Source organism: Leguminivora glycinivorella, chromosome 15 (genome assembly GCF_023078275.1).
Source record: "Leguminivora glycinivorella isolate SPB_JAAS2020 chromosome 15, LegGlyc_1.1, whole genome shotgun sequence".
Classification (NCBI taxonomy): domain Eukaryota; kingdom Metazoa; phylum Arthropoda; class Insecta; order Lepidoptera; family Tortricidae; genus Leguminivora; species Leguminivora glycinivorella.
Genome location: NC_062985.1, coordinates 16,019,673 through 16,038,418, shown reverse-complemented (window position 1 = coordinate 16,038,418; position 18,746 = coordinate 16,019,673). Strand labels below are relative to the sequence as shown.

Sequence of the window (18,746 nt, the reverse complement as noted above, 5' to 3'; positions counted from 1 at the left end):
TACATTGAGAAGAGATGAGGCAGTTTTCTGTAACTATGGCATACGAATTTAGGGGACATTAATATTTAGAATATTTGCAGAGAAAATAATTCACTTCAAATCCTACTTAACACAATTCAACAAGATAATCAATTAATTGCATTCAAGTGTCAAGTTTATTCTCACTTTAAAAGTTTGCGAGATGAGACAGATTCATGTATATGTAAATACCGCATAGGAATTCCAGAGGATATTTATAATGTGTATAGAGAGAATAATTAACTTAAAATCGTACTTAACACGATTATATAATAAATTAATTGCACTCCAGTGTCTAGCTTATTCTCACTTTGAAAGTTTTTGAAATCGCTTGTTACTTTCAAAGAAGGTATTTAAACTTTGCCCGCGGGCATAACACCCACTGCCTCGGGTATAGAGAAATCTCTGTATCTTAAGTTTTTTTGCAGGGTACGTAGCCAAATGAAGAAACGCTCACGATAATATTTGTTTCGTAGCTATCTATCTCTATCGCTCTTGCGAATTGGCGCGACAGAGCCAGACTGCATTTCTGTCGGCGTTTAGCGTCGACGATTGTCATTTGATTGCTAGTCAGAAATCTCAATATCTTAAACTTTTTTTGCAGGTTTACAAGAGCATGACGCAGGGTGCGGCGGATATACTTTTGTGACGTGACATGTATGAATAATGGCTTTGACACAAAGCTGGTAAATGGTAACTTTTAAAACGTATGAAGCGCCACTCAAACTATACATTTGATCGAGATTTTGGATATGGCAACACATCTCGTTCACACTAATACGATTATGTCAGATTCGCTTTTTATTATTTCAACCCTTAACTACTTTGCAAGTCAAATGTATAGGTAAGTATATGTCTATCATATACTAAACACATACCGATACCTACCGAAAAACTTTTACTTTTGAGCATACCATAAAAATACATATAAATGAATAGCTGTATAACACGCAATTTTATCATAGGTACAGCTATAGGTAATATTATTTCATGTTTTTGGTTTTGGTCCCAGTTAAAACCGTATATTAATATCAAAATAAGATGAAAATAAACAATTTGTAAGTTGGAATCTTCCCCAGCTCATCTTGCGAGCATACCACGGAATATATAATAGTACAAGTACAGAAGGCCCATTGCTTTGATGTTCACAAAATGCCGCCTTTTTAAATACATACAAAATTCTTACAAAGAAACGAGCCGCACGTGCGCGGCGTCCGGTGATAGGGTTACCAATGGATTCAAACGAATTAATACTCACATAAAATGTTATATTATTATATTCTTGGGTACTTTCTAGGTATATATACTGTATTTATATATTTTTGTTCAAGTTCCAACATCATAAGCCTTATTGAACTTTTCCGTGGGACTTAATCAGTAGTAGATCTGTGTAAGAATGTCCTATGGTATTTATTTTATTCAATATGTCTATTTAACTAAATATTATTAGCATTCCACACGCGGACATCGCTTGCAAAAACCTCGCGACGTAAAGTAACAATAGAAAGTGCGAACGTTCATTCCGCGAGACAGCGCGCCACCCCTGATTAGGCCGCCGGCATGTACTTGTAGCGCGGCAATAGAATCGCGGAGTGAGCCGCCCCTGAGCATACCTAAATATAATAGTAGGTATAACTGCAGTAGAAAACAGATGACCTTTTGAAGAACGCGCGAAACCAGTGACTCACTGAGTCATTCAACTTATGATCGTATCTGAGCAACGAACTCGGTCAGTTGTCCGCGTGACGCGACGCACATGGAAGCCCCCATCCTTATTAAGTCCTCTGACTCAGCCTTAAGTACAATGTTTACCTTCATAATGAGTGTTATGAATCAAGTGATTAAGTAATGGTATTTATGTTGCGTTTATTTGCGTTATCAGCGTTGTTAGCTTCAAGAATCTTCTGTTATCTTGTTAGGGCTAAAGTGTGCCGGTAATTTTTATGATACCGTGTAAAAAAAATTAGAAAGCGTTCACAGGTGTCATAGTTATAATTTATATTATGATATAATCAAACATGTAGTGCCTATCTAATCAGATGAATAATATTAGAAGCTTTTTATTATCTATGCCATTATCATTATCTACATTGGCAAATTATCGCACATTTAATAGTATGAATTCAATGTCACAAAGTGAATCATTTGTTCTAGAACAACCGATATTATAATGATACTTATAAGTGAAGTGACAGAGATGTATGGAAGAGAAAGACATGCTGCGCCGACCCCAAGTGACTGGGATAAGGGCAAGAGAATGATGATGACGACTTATAAGTAAAGTAACTTACATTAGAATTAATTTGATATCGTATTGATATTTGTAATTATATTTTATAAACAACTCGACGAGTAAATTTTCCAAATATAATATTTATTTAGAGTTATTTTGCATACTTACATTAATAATAGTATACACGTAAAAAAAATAATCTTCCATTTTTTATTAAGCTTTTACATAGATTGGTTTGGTTTTTGATATCGCCATTCACAAATAGCGTGCACCACGTGCTCTGTGCGTAAACAAAATTATGGTAGGTATAAGATAAGGAATTTATTGCGTATATTTATATCGAAAACTTCCAATTTAAGTAATAATCTAGACTAATAATATACTGATACAGGGAAATACCCTATTAAAAACCAATAATTTTAGTCAATCACTCTATTTGCTCAGATTTGTAATTTGTAATGCATTTAGTGCTAGGAGCGTAGCATAAAATAAAGAAATTGTATTCCTATGCGTTGCACCGAATGTGTTAAAAGTGTCAAAACTTAACATCTCAGTTGCTTTAAACACTTCAAGAACACAACTCGGTGCTTTTGTTAAGATTTTGTTTACGAGCTTCGAATTTTTAAAGTTAAAAAACTGTTTTAAGTAAGACTGGAACTAAAGAATAATGAGGATGAGATTCATCATTCAAAAATCAGCTTCAAAAAGTGAAGCACTCTTACGGTAGATGCTGCTAGTGTCTCCCTATGGGCCCATATAGTGAAAACATTTTTCCTATGAATGAGGCTCAGGATGGTAAATCGCTTAGCACGTGTACAATTGTACAAATGGCAGCCTTAATGCCTTAAGGCATTCTCTACAAGTCAACCCTTGGATCAAACTTACAGTTGGTGCAGGATTCTCGTCGTCCGTCTTTTTCGTTTCAATTTACTTTTCTTTTTATTATTATAAATAGGCTTACTCTTGACCACAGACTAGCCAAAGGCAAAGACGTGGCCTACGATGGAGTGAGCTCGCCCAGAAGATGCCTGTTCACTCTTGATTTGAAGGTTGCCGGGTTATATGAGCTCGGAAATATAGCCGCGGGCAAGGAATTCCACTCCTCCTCCTCCAACTTATGTGTACTTACTTTAGGTGCAGATATTTCATGGAAGGAGCTAGGCCGGGGCGCGGGGCCGGCAGCTATGCAGTCGGCTGGCACGCTGTAGTCAGCGCAAAGGGCTGCCTGCAACAATACCGCCTTTATTAAACATGGCCACACTGCAGCAATTACTGGAGGGTATGGGGTAATATTAGCTACGAAATATGTCGATAAAGTACTTAGGTAGCATAGACCATGAAAATGAGTACCGACCTATGAAAAATGATGAAAAGGAATATAAAATAATTCATTATAATTTTTTTTAATAAAATACATTAGTATTTTTAACAAAATTAATCACGTCCCCACAAAACTTAGTTATAAAGTTTCATGAATCGTGTCTTTACAATTCCAGTTGTTTATTTTGCAAGGTATCTTTCAAAACCATGTACTTATACCAGAAACTGCAGTGAATATTAGATAAACTTAATTCGAGGAGATTTGGAGAACCATGCTATAACAGGATTTTAATCTAATATCCAATTATGTGAGTACTTTGAGATAGTCAACAGTTAATAGCACGCGACTGAAAGACACAAAACCTACACAAGTACACAGTCATTATCACTCTGTTACATAAGTGTAGATCGTACACTATTAGTGTTATATGTATATGGTTAGTTAGCCAGTTGTGCTACTTTACTATGTATAAATATTTTGCCTGAATATTTATGTTTGTTGTTCACATTAGTATAAGAAAACAAAAGACATTCTGAGCCTTTTATATTTGTGCAAATAAAGCAAACTACCCAAGTTACCTGCTCGGATACCAAAAATAGTTTCCGTCAAAGCAAATATGTTGCAAAATAAATGATCGGGAATAAATCTCGCCACAAGAACCTTAAATACATCACTGTCTCGGTGACTGACGGCGGGCCCGTGCATTCTTAATCAGTCTCGATTGAACTGAAAGAACGAGACCCGCGAATGAATGAAATACGACCGAGCAAATGAGCAAATAAACGGTCAGTTTTGAATCCCTATTGATTGAGATAATAAATAATAAATAGGTAGTGCGTGGAGTCCTTTTGCGCGGATGAAGTGAAACTTCGTAATATGTTGTTCAAAATACGAGTTGGCAACACTGAGCTGTCACTTGGAAATAACATTAGAAGATTCACTTCAATAAATTATTTGGCGTTAAACTTTGGATTGAAAAATCATCTGAGTTAACGAATTCCCCATCTTTTTAACCCCCGACGCAAAAACGACAGCGTGTTATAAGTTTGACGGGTCTGTCTGTCTGTTTGTCTATCTGTCTGTGCGTCTGTCTGTGGCGTCATAGCTCCCGAACGGATGAACCGATTTAGATTTAGTTTTATTGTTTGAAAGCTCAGTTAGTCGGGAGAGTTCTTAGCCATATTTCATGAAAATCGGTCCTCTATGTCGCGGTCGGGGATTTTTTCAAAATTTTAATTTTGTGGTTATTTATGGTTCAGTACGTAGGTCTATTAAAGACCCATAAGCTTTTCTAACACTGAACTTTTTTAATAAGTTAAAATCAGCAAAAGCTATCATCATGTAAGTACAGTCATCAAATAATAGGTAATAGTGGAGTAAAAGTAAGGTACCCTGGACATAATTCAATAACTCGTCCTTTTTGATATTTTATTGGGTATTATTATTAAGCATCAAATAGTAATTATGTACATAGATAAAAAAAAATACGATCGTATTCATATCTTATAAAAATCATGAGATAAAGTACATTATCCCACTTTTCGCTAACAGCAAAATAGTTAACCGAAAACTTTGTTAGATTAACTTTGTGGTGCACTCAGATGCGATCAGTTATTAGCGATATTACACAGAAAATAAATCTGATTGTGTACTTTTTTTTACCGTTTTCATTTAATGTGAATATCTAGGTAGGTAAAAATGGTGACCATGATATATATATCAATTTGCATTGTATTGAGTATATATAGACATTTAGCACCGATCTTAAACATATATTTTTAACGCTTAAATAAACATGAATTTCTCAGTAGGTATAAATTGTAACTGAGATTTTTTTGCTTAAGACCAGGTTTTTGTGTACTATAATCATGATTTTATCAAAATTAATACTGTGAAGGTCGCGCTTAAGAAACTGTAAATGTCAGTAATTTAAAAGGGTGCAAAGTTGTCGTAGAGCGGCTGTCGCGGGGCGGGGGAGCGCGCGGGGCGCGGGCCTGGGAGAGCGCGCCGCGCACCGGCCGCGTCACCGCGGCGGATCGGTTAATAGGTTAGGGACGTAAGGTACCGGCCACACCAGAGCGTCGCGTGTCTCGGGGCGCGCAACGGACGTCCGCGCCACGCCACCTGAGTGTAATTCAAAAATCGTCTCCTCAGTACATTTTGTATAGGAAGGACGTAAGACGCGCCCCAGGCGGCGTGGCGCGCGCCGCGCCGCCTGGGGGCGCGTCTTACGTCTAAAATAAACACAACGGACGTGGCGTGGCGCGGGCGTGGCGAGGACGAGGCGCGGACGGGGCGCGGACGCAATCTAAATTACACACAAGAGGTGAAAACACGGCTCGATGCGTCATTATACAGGCTGATTTCGTTGCGGAAACGTCTTCCTCGTCCGATGATGAAGATGCGTTTGCCTTGCTGCAAATTCTCAATATGCAGAGGCACAGGAGATATTGGGTTCACCCTATGCGAAAATTATCCGAACATTACAGATATTTCGAAACCATGGAAAAGTTGCATGAATATCCCGATCTTTTTCGTACAGTTTATAAAATGTCAAATAAAAATGCAAATAATAAACCTTTGAATTCAGATTTCTTATCCCTCATGCCTGTTTGCCCCACCCAACCATACCCAGGCTGGCCCCGACTCCAAAAATAATTGATTTGTTTATAATTTGGATGTTTAGATTATTGCAATACGATAAGAAATCTGAATTCAAAGGTTTATTATTTTTTGCGTTTTAGTTTCTCCGTGTTTTGTAACGCGCTTATTTTTGAAGGCGGTTTTATATTAAAGAAAAATTTATTTATTTATTGATTTTAGTGGTTCCTATTGATATTATATACGTACAGTAGTGAAAGAATTATCCTTTAACTCCTAACCATTGAGGAGTTGACCTTCCATCATCAGCTCAGCGACATTAAAATTTTTACCATCAATTGTAAATATTGGTGTACCTATTAAAAATACACTAAAAACATTACATGTGCCTATAACATTTGAAGAGTTCCCTCGATTTCTCCAAGATCCCATCATCAGACCCCGACTTGGTGCCAATAGGACCATCTCGGGGTTATACCCGTTCGATTAAAAAAAAATAATTTGAAAATCGGTCCACGATTCTCGGAGATATCGAGTAACATACGTACAAAAAAAACCGGCCAAGAGCGTGTCGGTTCACGCTCAGTGTAGGGTTCCGTAGTTTTCCGTATTTTTCTCAAAACAATTTTCCTAGAAAGTCTTTATAAAGTTCTACTTTTTTGATCTTTTTTCATATTTTTTTAAACATAAGGTTCAAAATATAGAGGGGGGGACGCACTTTTTTTCCTTTAGGAGCGATTATATCCGAAAATATTAATATGATCAAAAAACGATCTTAGTAAAAGTAAACCCTTATTCATTTTTAAATACCTATCCAACAATATATCATACGTTGGGGTTGGAATGAAAAAAAAAATCAGCCCCCACTTTACATGTAGGGGGGGTACCCTAATAAAACATTTTTTTCCATTTTTTATTTTTGCACTTTGTTGGCGTGATTGATACATTGGTACCAAATTTCAGCTTTCTAGTGCTTACGGTTACTGAGATTATCCGCGGACGGACGGACAGACAGACAGACAGGGGGAAACTATAAGGATTCCTAGTTGACTACGGAACCCTAAAAAACATTCAGTCGAATTGAGAACTGTTACGTACGCGTGCTGGCTTGCTGGCTAGAACCGAACTGGGGGTACCCGCAGATCATCATGATCTACCCACATGTCAATATATAACATGCCTTTCCCTCAGGATAGATGACACTTCACTTTTTCGATTTTCTGTTTTAAGTCCGTTACACTACACTGTCTATTCACTTAATCTATATTGTTCACTTATACCCTACACATGCTTTCATAGTCTTTTGGGATTATTATAGTATTGGTAACTAATTATCTAACTATTGGCTATCTGCATTATAGTGAGCATCATCTCCACTATCAGACTCTATATCTGTGCTACCATATTCCTGGAGAGCTATCTTCTTCAAAGATGGTCTGTCGGACGGTGGGCTTTCACTCGACCGGGGTCGTTTGTTACTGATCAGTTCATTTCTTGACACTGAATCATTGGAATCCCGAACTATACACTCTTCTGGACCTTTAACCCCAATCATCTCTGCCCACTGGCTCGGCGGGGGAATTCTTATTGTGCCAAATCCCTCATCGTCTCCCCCTTCTTCCACTTGTTTTGATTCTTTACCCTTACTTGATGATTGCATTCCTACATCAGTCTGTATTTCTTCTCCTCTTTCACTCCTAGTAAAACCTAGCATCTGGTTAACATGTCTAATGAATAATTTTTTTTCTTGTTTAATTTTATATCTTAACACTCCAATCCTTTTCACTATTATTCCTTCTAACCATCTAGGCCCCTTTCTATAGTTCCTGAAACAGACTGTCTCTCCCACTCTGAACTCTCTCACTCGTTTTGTTTCATTTTCCTGGATATCTTCAGTCTCCTTTTGTTGAATAGAAAGGGGGTGAAGCCTATCAAAGTTAGTCCGAAAACGTCTATTGTTGAGGAGTTCTGCAGGTGTCTTACCGGTGACAGAGCTAGGTGTAGTCCGCAACCCATACAATATCTTATGCAACCTGGTTGCCCATGGGATATGTGACATCTTCTTTAACTTTAATTTCAAGGTCTGTACCGTTCTCTCTGCCTGGCCGTTAGACGCTGGATGATATGGAGGTACTAGTATGTGTCTAATACCATTGTTTTTAAAATACTGACATATCTCTTCTGATGCAAACGCTTTCCCGTTGTCACTCACTATTGTGTCTGGCAGCCCTTGTTCAGCAAATATCTCATCTAGCTTATTAATTACCATACTTGAACTCTGGTCACTAACTATTTTGACTTCTGGCCATTTTGAGTAAGAGTCAATTAGTACCAAGAAGACTTTGCCCATGAAAGGTCCTGCAAAATCAATATGCAACCTAGACCAAGCCTTTGGTGGCGTAATCCATCTATGAGTCACCTTGGCTGGCATATTCCTTACTTCTTTACAAGTTTGGCAATTCTGTATCAAACTCTCTATATCTCTGTCAAGTCCTGGCCACCAGAAATAACTTCTTGCTATTGCTTTGGTGATGACTATGCCATCATGATTGCTGTGCAGCTCTTTCAGAACACTTTCACGCAGTTTCAGAGGCACAATTACTCTACCTCCCCACAATATACAGTCCTTGTATTCTGTTAATTCATCTCTCCTTACATGAAAGTCTCTATATTTTTCTTCAACTGTACTTGGCCACCCATTCCTAATCCAGAACATCACCTTTGCTAACACACCATCAGTTTTACTCAACTTAGCTACCTCTTTAGCTGTCATCTGTAATTCAACTGGTGTCTCATTGAGGAACAAAACATTTACCTCTTGCAGTTCTTCTTCTTTTTCAGTACTTTCAGGTGCGGGCCATCTACTTAGTGCATCAGCATTCCCTATTTTTTTCCCTTCAACATATTTTAACTCGTAATCGTATGAGTTTAGCAATAGTGCCCATCTCAACATCCTGGGTGAAATCACATTAGGTATCGGCTTCTTCGGATCAAATATACCCAAAAGCGGTTTATGATCCGTCTGTATGACAACCTTACGGCCAAAGATATATGCGTAAAATTTCTGTACCGCAAAAATAATTGCCGCAGCCTCTTTGTCAATCTGCGAATAATTTCGCTCATGAGAGCTCATCGTCCTGGAAGCAAACATGATTGGCCTCAGGGAGCCATCCTCCATCCTGTGTTCCAGAACCGCACCCAAACCGTACTGCGAGGCGTCACATGTAATAACCACTGGTTTCTTTAAATCATAATGCACTAATGTATCCCCCGCAGTCAGCATTCTTTTTAAGAGACTAAATGCTTGTTGGCAATTTGGAGACCATACCCACTTGGCTCCTTTCAACAGTAACTTGTACAGTGGTTCCGCTACTGTTGCTTTTTGTGCTAGAAATCTGTCATAAAAATTCAGTAATCCAAGAAAAGCTTGCAACTCCTTTACATTCCTTGGCGCTGGTGTCTCCATTATAGCCTTTATTTTGTCTCCACAAGGATGCAACCCATTAGCATCAATCATGTGTCCCAGAAACTCTACACTTGCCTTCCCAAACTTGCACTTCTCCTTGTTGACTCTCAACCCTGCTTCCTTCAGGATTTGTAAGATGCGTTGAAGTCTATCCCTGTGCTCCTGTATTGTGCGACCAGTGACCACAATATCATCTAACAGCACCGCTGTTCCCGATACCCTCGCCAATAAGTTGCTCATCATGCGCTGAAATATCCCAGGGCAGGCTTTAACCCCGAACGCTAACCTCTTACATCTAAATAGACCTTTAGGAGTATTCAATGTTAGCAATTTTGAAGTAGGTTCATCTACAACCACCTGGGTGTAAGCTTGCTCCAAATCTATCTTACTGAATATTACCCCACCTTGCAACACTGCAAAAGCTTCGTTCAACGTTGGCAGAGGATAAGTATCAGTCTCAGTAGCCATATTCACTGTCGCTCTGTAATCCCCACAAAGTCTGACTTTCCCGTTCTTCTTAATAATTGGAACTATTGGGCTGGCAAACTCCGAATGACTCACAGGTTCCAACACATCTTCTTCAACCAATCTGTCAATTTCTTGTAAAACTCTTTCTTTAATTGCAAATGCCACGGGCCTACATTTCAAAAATTTTGGTTTCGCATCAGGTTTCAGAGGTATGGTTACTACTGGCCCGGTGTATTTTCCTAAACCAGACTGGAAAACTTCTTCATATTCTCCCAATAACGTATCTATACCTGCATCTTCTATCCGTACGTTATTAATACCATGAATGCCTATACCCAATTTTGGAAACCAATCCCGGCCTAACAAATCTGGTCCGTTGCCTCTTGCAATCAGCAAATTTAACTTTGTATGTATATTTTTAAATTTTACATCCACTTCAGCTTCTCCCAGCAACTCTACTTGATTTTCAGTCCAGGTTGTCAACCTAACCTTTGACTTATCCAAACTTGGCAGGTTACCATTCCAAATTTCCCTCGCTGTACTCTCTCTCAACATGGTATATGCTGCTCCGCAGTCAACTTCCAAGTTTACTAATCGACCATCTAATTGCACCTCTGCATAAAACGGAGCCACCACTTTGTTTGACACCCAGTTACACAAGACATCCTCATACAATCCATTAAGTCGACTTGATTCCTTCGACTTACCTTTGTCTCGTGTATCCGAACATACCTCTGCGATATGGCCCATTCTTTTACATACATAACATCTACTATATCTGAACCTACAGAAATTCCCATGTTTTTTGCCACACCGCCAACAATCCTTATTCTCCTTATTCGGTTCTAACGGTCTTGCTTTAATTTTATTAACTTCCATTGGCTCATCCCCGCTAGTTGTAGCAGGCGCCACGCTAGAGGTCGCCGTCGTCGCCGACGCCGCCATAACTATCACTCCGGCGTCCGCCGTTTCTGCCGTTAACGCCAATTTTACCGCTTGATCGAATGATAACGTCGTCTGCTGCAACAACTGCTTTTGGATATCCTTATCACGAATGCCACATACTAAGCGGTCGCGCAATGTGCGATCCAGATCGGTAAAATTGCACTCTATAGCCAATTTCCGCAAACTAGCCACGTACTCTTTTATATTTTCAGTGCCCGATTGACACCTCATATGAAACTTATACGATTGCACTATTTCATTTTGTTTAGGATTAAAATGATCGTCTAACACGGCCTTCACACTTGTATAGGTTATGTCCGTTATCTTTTTTGGCGAAATTAAAGATTCTACCAAATCATATAAATCACGACCACATACCGAAAAGAAATTCGCTTTTTTTAGTTCATCCCTTTCAATACTATTCGCGAGCAAACAATAGTCGAACCTATTCACGTAGTTTTTCCAATTATCTTTGTCCATATGAAATTCACTAAATTTTACCGCCATTTTATTCACAACACTAAATCAACACTTTTAAACATTCAAACACTATGTTTAAAGCACTTTTAGCCTATTTTCGAATTAAATCCCGTCGCCAGAATGTTACGTACGCGTGCTGGCTTGCTGGCTAGAACCGAACTGGGGGTACCCGCAGATCATCATGATCTACCCACATGTCAATATATAACAAGAACCTCCTACTTTTTTTGAAGTCGGTTAAAAAAACAACCTTTATTGCCGGCCGGCAAACGGCTAACCGATTGAAACAGAAACATAAATAAAAAGAGAGGGCGAACGGCGACACCTGCGTGTCGGCGATTTCAAAGGTAAGCGCACGTGCACCCGATCTCGCTACCTACGCCCAGGTGCGGGCGCGGCTTTCGACCTTCGCGCCGTGCAATAGAATTTAATGTCGGCTGCTCGTGTGCGGTCTGTTTGTTTTATAGAGTGGCGGCATTTTCAACATCAAAGGGTGAGCCTATTTTGTGCAAAATTCTGTTATATCAATAACTTCTCACGTCACTAGATTATCGACTTTGAATGTCGAGTATATTTATAGTATCATCACTTTATTTCAGTGTACGAATTTCGTATGTGTTAAAAATCATTGTTCTAGCTTCATAAACCAGGGAGGAAATAATGGAGAGCGTTTATATGTCTTGTTTTGCCTTAATTCAATATCATCACATATTTTTGTTGCTGATAAAATAATACATCCTATATATCAAGGCCTTGTAGCTCGGCGAAAGAATCGTGATCGCGGAGTGCGCCGGCACTGATTATAATTATTTTGTCCAGTTTTTATAATAACCTATACAAAAAGTACCGATAGAATAGGTATTCTAATCTATATCTGCATAGAACTATTTAAAACAAACCACAAAAGTTCATAGTTGATCGTTATTGGTACAGTCAGCAACTCAGCTGTGAATACAGATAAAGTGCCAAATATATGTATACACACACCTTAATGTACCAAGTACCAACACTTGTACAGGAAATAAAATACTCTATACATATTTTTGGCACTTTGTCTTGCCAGCTGTGTTGTTGACTGTACACGATCTAAAAAGGAGCCGAACGGTTATTATAATTACGCGGTGACTTGCGTAGTCGGCGGCCGCGCGATACATAGTGCTGTCTCTGTTCAGGCCCCGTAGCCGAATGCCATTTCTCCGACACGAAACGAAAACGAAACGCAGTCTGGCTCTGTCGCGCCAATACGCAAGAGCGATAGAGATAGATATCTACTTTCGTTTCGTGAGCGTTTGTGCCATTCGGCTACGCACCCTGTTCTCACTACCACGAATTTGAAGAACAATATTGCTGTCTCTCTCAATCTTTAGGCGTCATTCATATATTAAAGACTGTATCGTTAAGTATGAAGACAACTTTGAGTAGCCGTATTTATTTGCTATTATTTTTTTTTTCTTACAACAAGACATGGGCTTAATAAGGCACATAATAAGGTACACATTTTGTCCTAGAAACTCGACGTAAAGCATATGGTTTAGACAGTATTGACTTAATCCTCCCGAGTACCAATTACGATTCCGGACAAATGCTACTAGAAAATTCACAAAGTGCGTAAAAGACGATACGATTGTGAAAAAAAATTGTACGGTGCGAACCTCAACGACACATGATCCACAAAGCAGAATATCTGGACATAGTCTAGCCACTGTTATAACAAAAAATAAAACCGCCTTCAAAAATAAGCGCGTTACAAAACACGGAGAAACTAAAAAGCCAAAAAATAATAAACCTTTCAATTCAGATTTCTTATCGTATTGCAATAATCTAAACATCCAAATTATAAACAAATTAATTATTTTTGTAGTCGGTACCAGACCTGTTCGTCGCCTTGCTATTGCCTGTTTGCCCCACCCAACCATACACAGGCTGGTACCGACTCCAAAAATAATTGATTTGTTTATAATTTGGATGTTTAGCTTATTGCAATACGATAAGAAATCTGAATTGAAAGGTTTATTATTTTTGGCTTTTTAGTTTCTCCGTGTTTTGTAACGCGCTTATTTTTGAAGGCGGTTTTATTTTTTGTTAAAAAGTTTATTTATTTGTTGATTTTTAGTGGTTCCTAGTGATATTATATGTATCAGTCCGAATACATGTACATTGTACAGTAGTGAAAGAATTATCCTTTAACTCCTAACCATTGAGGAGTTGACCTTCCATCATCAGCTCAGCCACATAAAATTATTACCATCAGACGTAAATACTGGTGTACCTTTGAAAAATAGACTAAAATCATTACATGTGCCTATAACATTTGAAGAGTTCCCTCGATTTCTCCAGGATCCCATCATCAGACCCTGACTTGGTGCCAATGGGACCATCTCGGGGTTATACCGGTTCGATCAAAAAAAAAAATTTGAAAATTGGTCCACGATTCTCGGAGATATCGAGTAACATACATACAAAAAAAAAAAATAAAAAAAAACATTCAGTCGAATTGAGAACCTCCTCCTTTTTTGAAGTCGGTTAAAAATATAAAGTTCAGGATCTGTGTATGGCGGTCATTTAGAGAATGTGGCATGGTGCTTACTCTAACTCCGACTTTGATGTCGAATTTGACTATCATACACTGTTTATATCGATCTGGTTTAGGCACTGTTCAAACACCACGAATATCAATTAGACTTTGGCCTATGGCTAATTTTTTTATCTGTTTCTCTTATCCTGCTCTCATCAAAAATTTACGGCAATCCGGAACGTTGCTCAAAAATGCGTTTTTTTAATTATATAAATTCACCGCATTCATTCTGCGAGTACCCAATTGAAAAACCACGAAGAGGACTCTTAAAGAATATATTTTAGCAGCATATTAACCTTTGTTTGTTGAAATCGTACTTGAAAGAGTCATTGAAATATTCTCAAATTAAGCCAGACAGGGGTTGTCCGAAATTTATTTGCTAGACCTTAATGAAAGTACCATAAAGTCCCTAAAATAAAAAAAATATCAGACCTTCTTATATTAAATAGTGCTTACCAATACCTTCAGATCATACTCTCGGAACATAATAATACAAAATTATGCACATGTCAACATTTAGACGAGGTTTGTTTTGTCCTTATACTTAACGATACAGTCCTTACGTCATACTAAATGTGACAATCCATGTTAAAGGATTAAAAAAGCGTGACATTGGGGGGTCCAAATAGTAGTCCATAAACCACGTCTTTGACCAACGTGAGTGATATCTCTGTCACTCTTTACGTCTTTACTAACAGAAATTTAAATAACAATAGTGCTATCTCTGTCACTCTTTACTAACAGAAATTTAAATAACAAAAATGCTATCTCTGTCACTCTTTACTACCAGGAACTTAAATTATTATAGTGCTATCTCTATTCTCTGTCACTCTTTACTATCAGGAACTTAAATTGTTATAGTGCTATCTCTGTCACTCTTTACTACCAGGACCTTAAATTATTATAGTGCTATCTCTGTCACTCTTTACTGTGTGCGGGAAGTGCACATACCACGAGTTTGACTAACATGAGTGCTATCTCTGTCACTCTTTACTACCAGGAACTTAAATTATTATAGTGCTATCTCTATTCTCTGTCACTCTTTACTATCAGGAACTTAAATTGTTATAGTGCTATCTCTGTCACTCTTTACTACCAGGACCTTAAATTATTATAGTGCTATCTCTGTCACTCTTTACTGTGTGCGGGAAGTGCACATACCACGAGTTTGACTAACATGAGTGCTATCTCTATCACTCTTTACTACCAGGAACTTTAATTATGATAGTGCTATCTCTGTCACTCTTTACCACCAGGAACATAAAATTTATTATTACAGTGCTATCTCTGTCACTCTTTACTACCAGGAACTTAAATGATTATAGTGCTATCTCTGTCACTCTTTACTGTGTGCGGGAAGTGCACATACCACGAGTTTGACTAACATGAGTGCTATCTCTGTCACTCTTTACTATCAGGAACTTAAATGATTATAGTGCTATCTCTGTCACTCTTTACTTCTAGGAACTTAATAGTTATTTGTTATACAAGGGGGCAAAGTTGTATTTTAACGCCGAGTGTGGAATTGAAAAACGAGCAAGTGAAAGGATTCTATAATTGAACCACGAGCGAAGCGAGTGGTTCGAAAATAGAATCCTGAACTTGCGAGTTTTTTAACACACGAGAAGTAAAATACATTTGCACCCGAGTGTAACACAAAACTTTTCCCCTCACTATAGCGAGGAAACTACAACGCAAAAAATGCGTTTATCTCTGCTTCCAGTAGTTCCACAGGTAGTAAATCATCTTTATTACTAGATTCACCTACTTTTATCAATTTTAAAGCAGTTATTTTGACTTTATTCAAGGTCAAATTACTTTACCCACTAGTGGATAAAATGCGTTTTTACCCGCTGGTATTAAAGGACAAAACACGTGTTTCCGAGCTAGTGAGGGGAAAATATTTTTTTCGGTTTCGGTTTTGGTCTTGGTTTCGATGTCGGTTTTGGTGTAGGTTTCGGTGTCGGTTTCGGTTTCGATTTCGGTTTTCGTTTCCATTCCCGTTTCGGTTTCCGTTTTCGTTTTCAGTTTTGTTTTTGTTTAAACTAACAGAACTAAAACTAAAACCAAAACCAAACCAGAAACGGGAAACCGAACACGGGAAACCGAATATCGGATACCGTATATCGGATACTGGTTACCGGTTACTGTCTACCGTTTACCGGATACCGGTTACCGTCTACCGGTTACCGGTCACCGTTTACCGGATACCGGTTAACGGTCATTGGTTACTGGTTACCGGTTACCGGTCACCGAATACCGGAGACCTGTCACCGGTTACCGGTTAACGGTTACCGGATACAGGTTACCGGATACCGGATACCGGTTACCGGTTACCGGATACCGGTTACCGGATACCGGTTACCGGATACCGGATACCGGTTACCGGATGCAGGATACCGGATACCGGTTACCGGTTACCGGGTACCAGATACCAGAAACCAGGTTTTGATTTCTGATTTCTCATGTTACAACGTGTATAGATTAGTCGATACCAAGTCGGACACTTCCGATTAGGCGATTTCGGCTCGCATTGTTACGCAGCATTCGAGTGTTGAGTTTCTCACACATGAGGCCCCCTAATAAAATTTGTACCACTCATATTATTGATTTGACTCTCGCAACACAAACACCTCATGCCCACACAAATACACACAAAATAAAATCATTCACAAACTTCAAATCATTCAAAAACTCAACAGTCACACGCGCTCCTCGCGGTCCTCTAAGAACTCCCTTGCGAGAGTCGACACTTCAAAATGAAGCGACATCGCATCGGCTCATCGTCCACAAATCCGAAAAGATCCACCGATAAATTTGTACCGGAAAGACCTCACCGCGACAATGTCACATTACCCAAATTACTTCAAAAATCCTCTGAAAGTGAAACAGTTCATTAGGTTTACCGTAAGAGTGAGTGAGACAGACACGCACTGTGCTTCAAATTTGCCTCGCCAAAATACGTTACACACGACTCGAAAGAATACAGTCTTAAGCGCCGCCGCAAGCTTTCATACATATTACGTTGTTGTGATCCAAGCATCTCGTCAAGCTCGATAGGTACTATTATTGAGCTAACGACTTGACCAGTTTAACGTGACCTATCGGACTAATTGATTTGTATGACTTTTGTCACTTGTAATAAGGGAGCTCTCTTATACTGGACGGTGAAATATTTGTTATCGAAGCGTTTTGAAAACGCGGCGCCCTTGATATCGCCGAGCGAAACACGTGTCGACGACTCGCCGCCCGTTCCCGCTACTACTATACTAGCTATACCTACTCTGTGCACGACCTTATTCTGCAGGTAATAACGTTCATATTAAAGCGCAAGTAAGAAAAATATCAATTAAGTAATGAATCTTACATATTTGTTGTTTAATTGATTTCGTATAGTACTAAGAATATATTAACGGCAAAATTTACCATCTTTCAATTTAGTTAGGTATTTTTCCTTTCCTAAAATTATCAATATTTAAGATTTTGAACAAGCGCCAAAAGTATTGGTATAAGTTTTAATAATTTATCAACACACGTAATATTATATTCATAATAAATTGCAGGATTACGGTTAACAATATTTTCTAGTGAAATACGCCTGAAAATGTGTAACTTACTAAACCTTCTTTATAAATGATAGTTCTGTATGAATTATTTATAAAAATTAGATGTTTTTATATGAAATGCAGGTGTCACAACATAATACAAGCACTTTTTCCGGATTACATTTAATACTTTAGTTATAAAATCAAAAATTATTCAAAGTTCGTTTTTATTTTTTTTTAAATTGAATCAGAACCCTAATTTGATTAATAATTTGTATTTTAACTATCACTAATGATACTTTATACGACAGAAAAAGAAAATTACGGTTATCGAATTATGTCCAGGTCAAACTATTTTTCCTGGTCTATAATACATGTAATCAATTATACACAAAGAAAGCATCAAAAATATGTGACTCGTGCTTATTCCTAGAGCCATAACAGTATCTCACACAATTTTGCAGCCGTCGAAAATGCAATGTGTTTAAATAAAATCAAAGGAAAGAAATGTGCAAAACGTTCGATTGCTCTTTCAATCTAATTTAAAATACAAAGCTTGTCTCATTCTCGATAATCTATTTAACAGTACTGAAGAATTCGCCCCCATTTAGAAAAGAGCTAGAATTAATTGTTCCCAATTATCTTTTTGTTTTGGCCCCCAAAATTAAACCGTCTCCGTCATTAATTATGAGCCAAACGGCCAAGTTTAGCAGTTTAAAGTATTTCCTTCGAGATACATTTGTAAAGCTTTGGGCGTTGAAAGTTGCCAATTTATGGCCGCTCGCAAATATTTGCACAAGTTTTCAATAAGGTTTGCACTGGATAGGTTCGAATAACATTGCTCTGGCTGCAATCAAAGACCCTACAGACAGGAGATAAGGTAGTATTGGTAGTAACTATGACTTCTTTTTTATGATGGATGCTCTCCTAAAGACTGCCAAATAACAAACTGCATTCCTAAATATTTTTATGGTTCGAGGTATTAGCAGATAATAAGAGAGAATTGCAATTGCAGAGTTCTATAAAATAATTATTCTCATTGCTAATGGTATGGACTGTACGGAGTGAGTTGATGATAAATCAATAACATAATA

General features: G+C 38.2%; 1 protein-coding gene across 1 annotated transcript in view; it reads right to left on the bottom strand.

The window, feature by feature from the left end:
• The window catches only part of LOC125233842, a 278,250-nt gene that overhangs the window by 24,709 nt on the left and 234,795 nt on the right, over window positions 1-18,746 (bottom strand). The window contains exon 3 of the mRNA XM_048139980.1: window positions 3,381-3,476. Within this exon, the coding sequence (XP_047995937.1) occupies window positions 3,381-3,476 (96 nt within the window). The remainder of the gene's footprint in view (window positions 1-3,380; window positions 3,477-18,746) is intronic.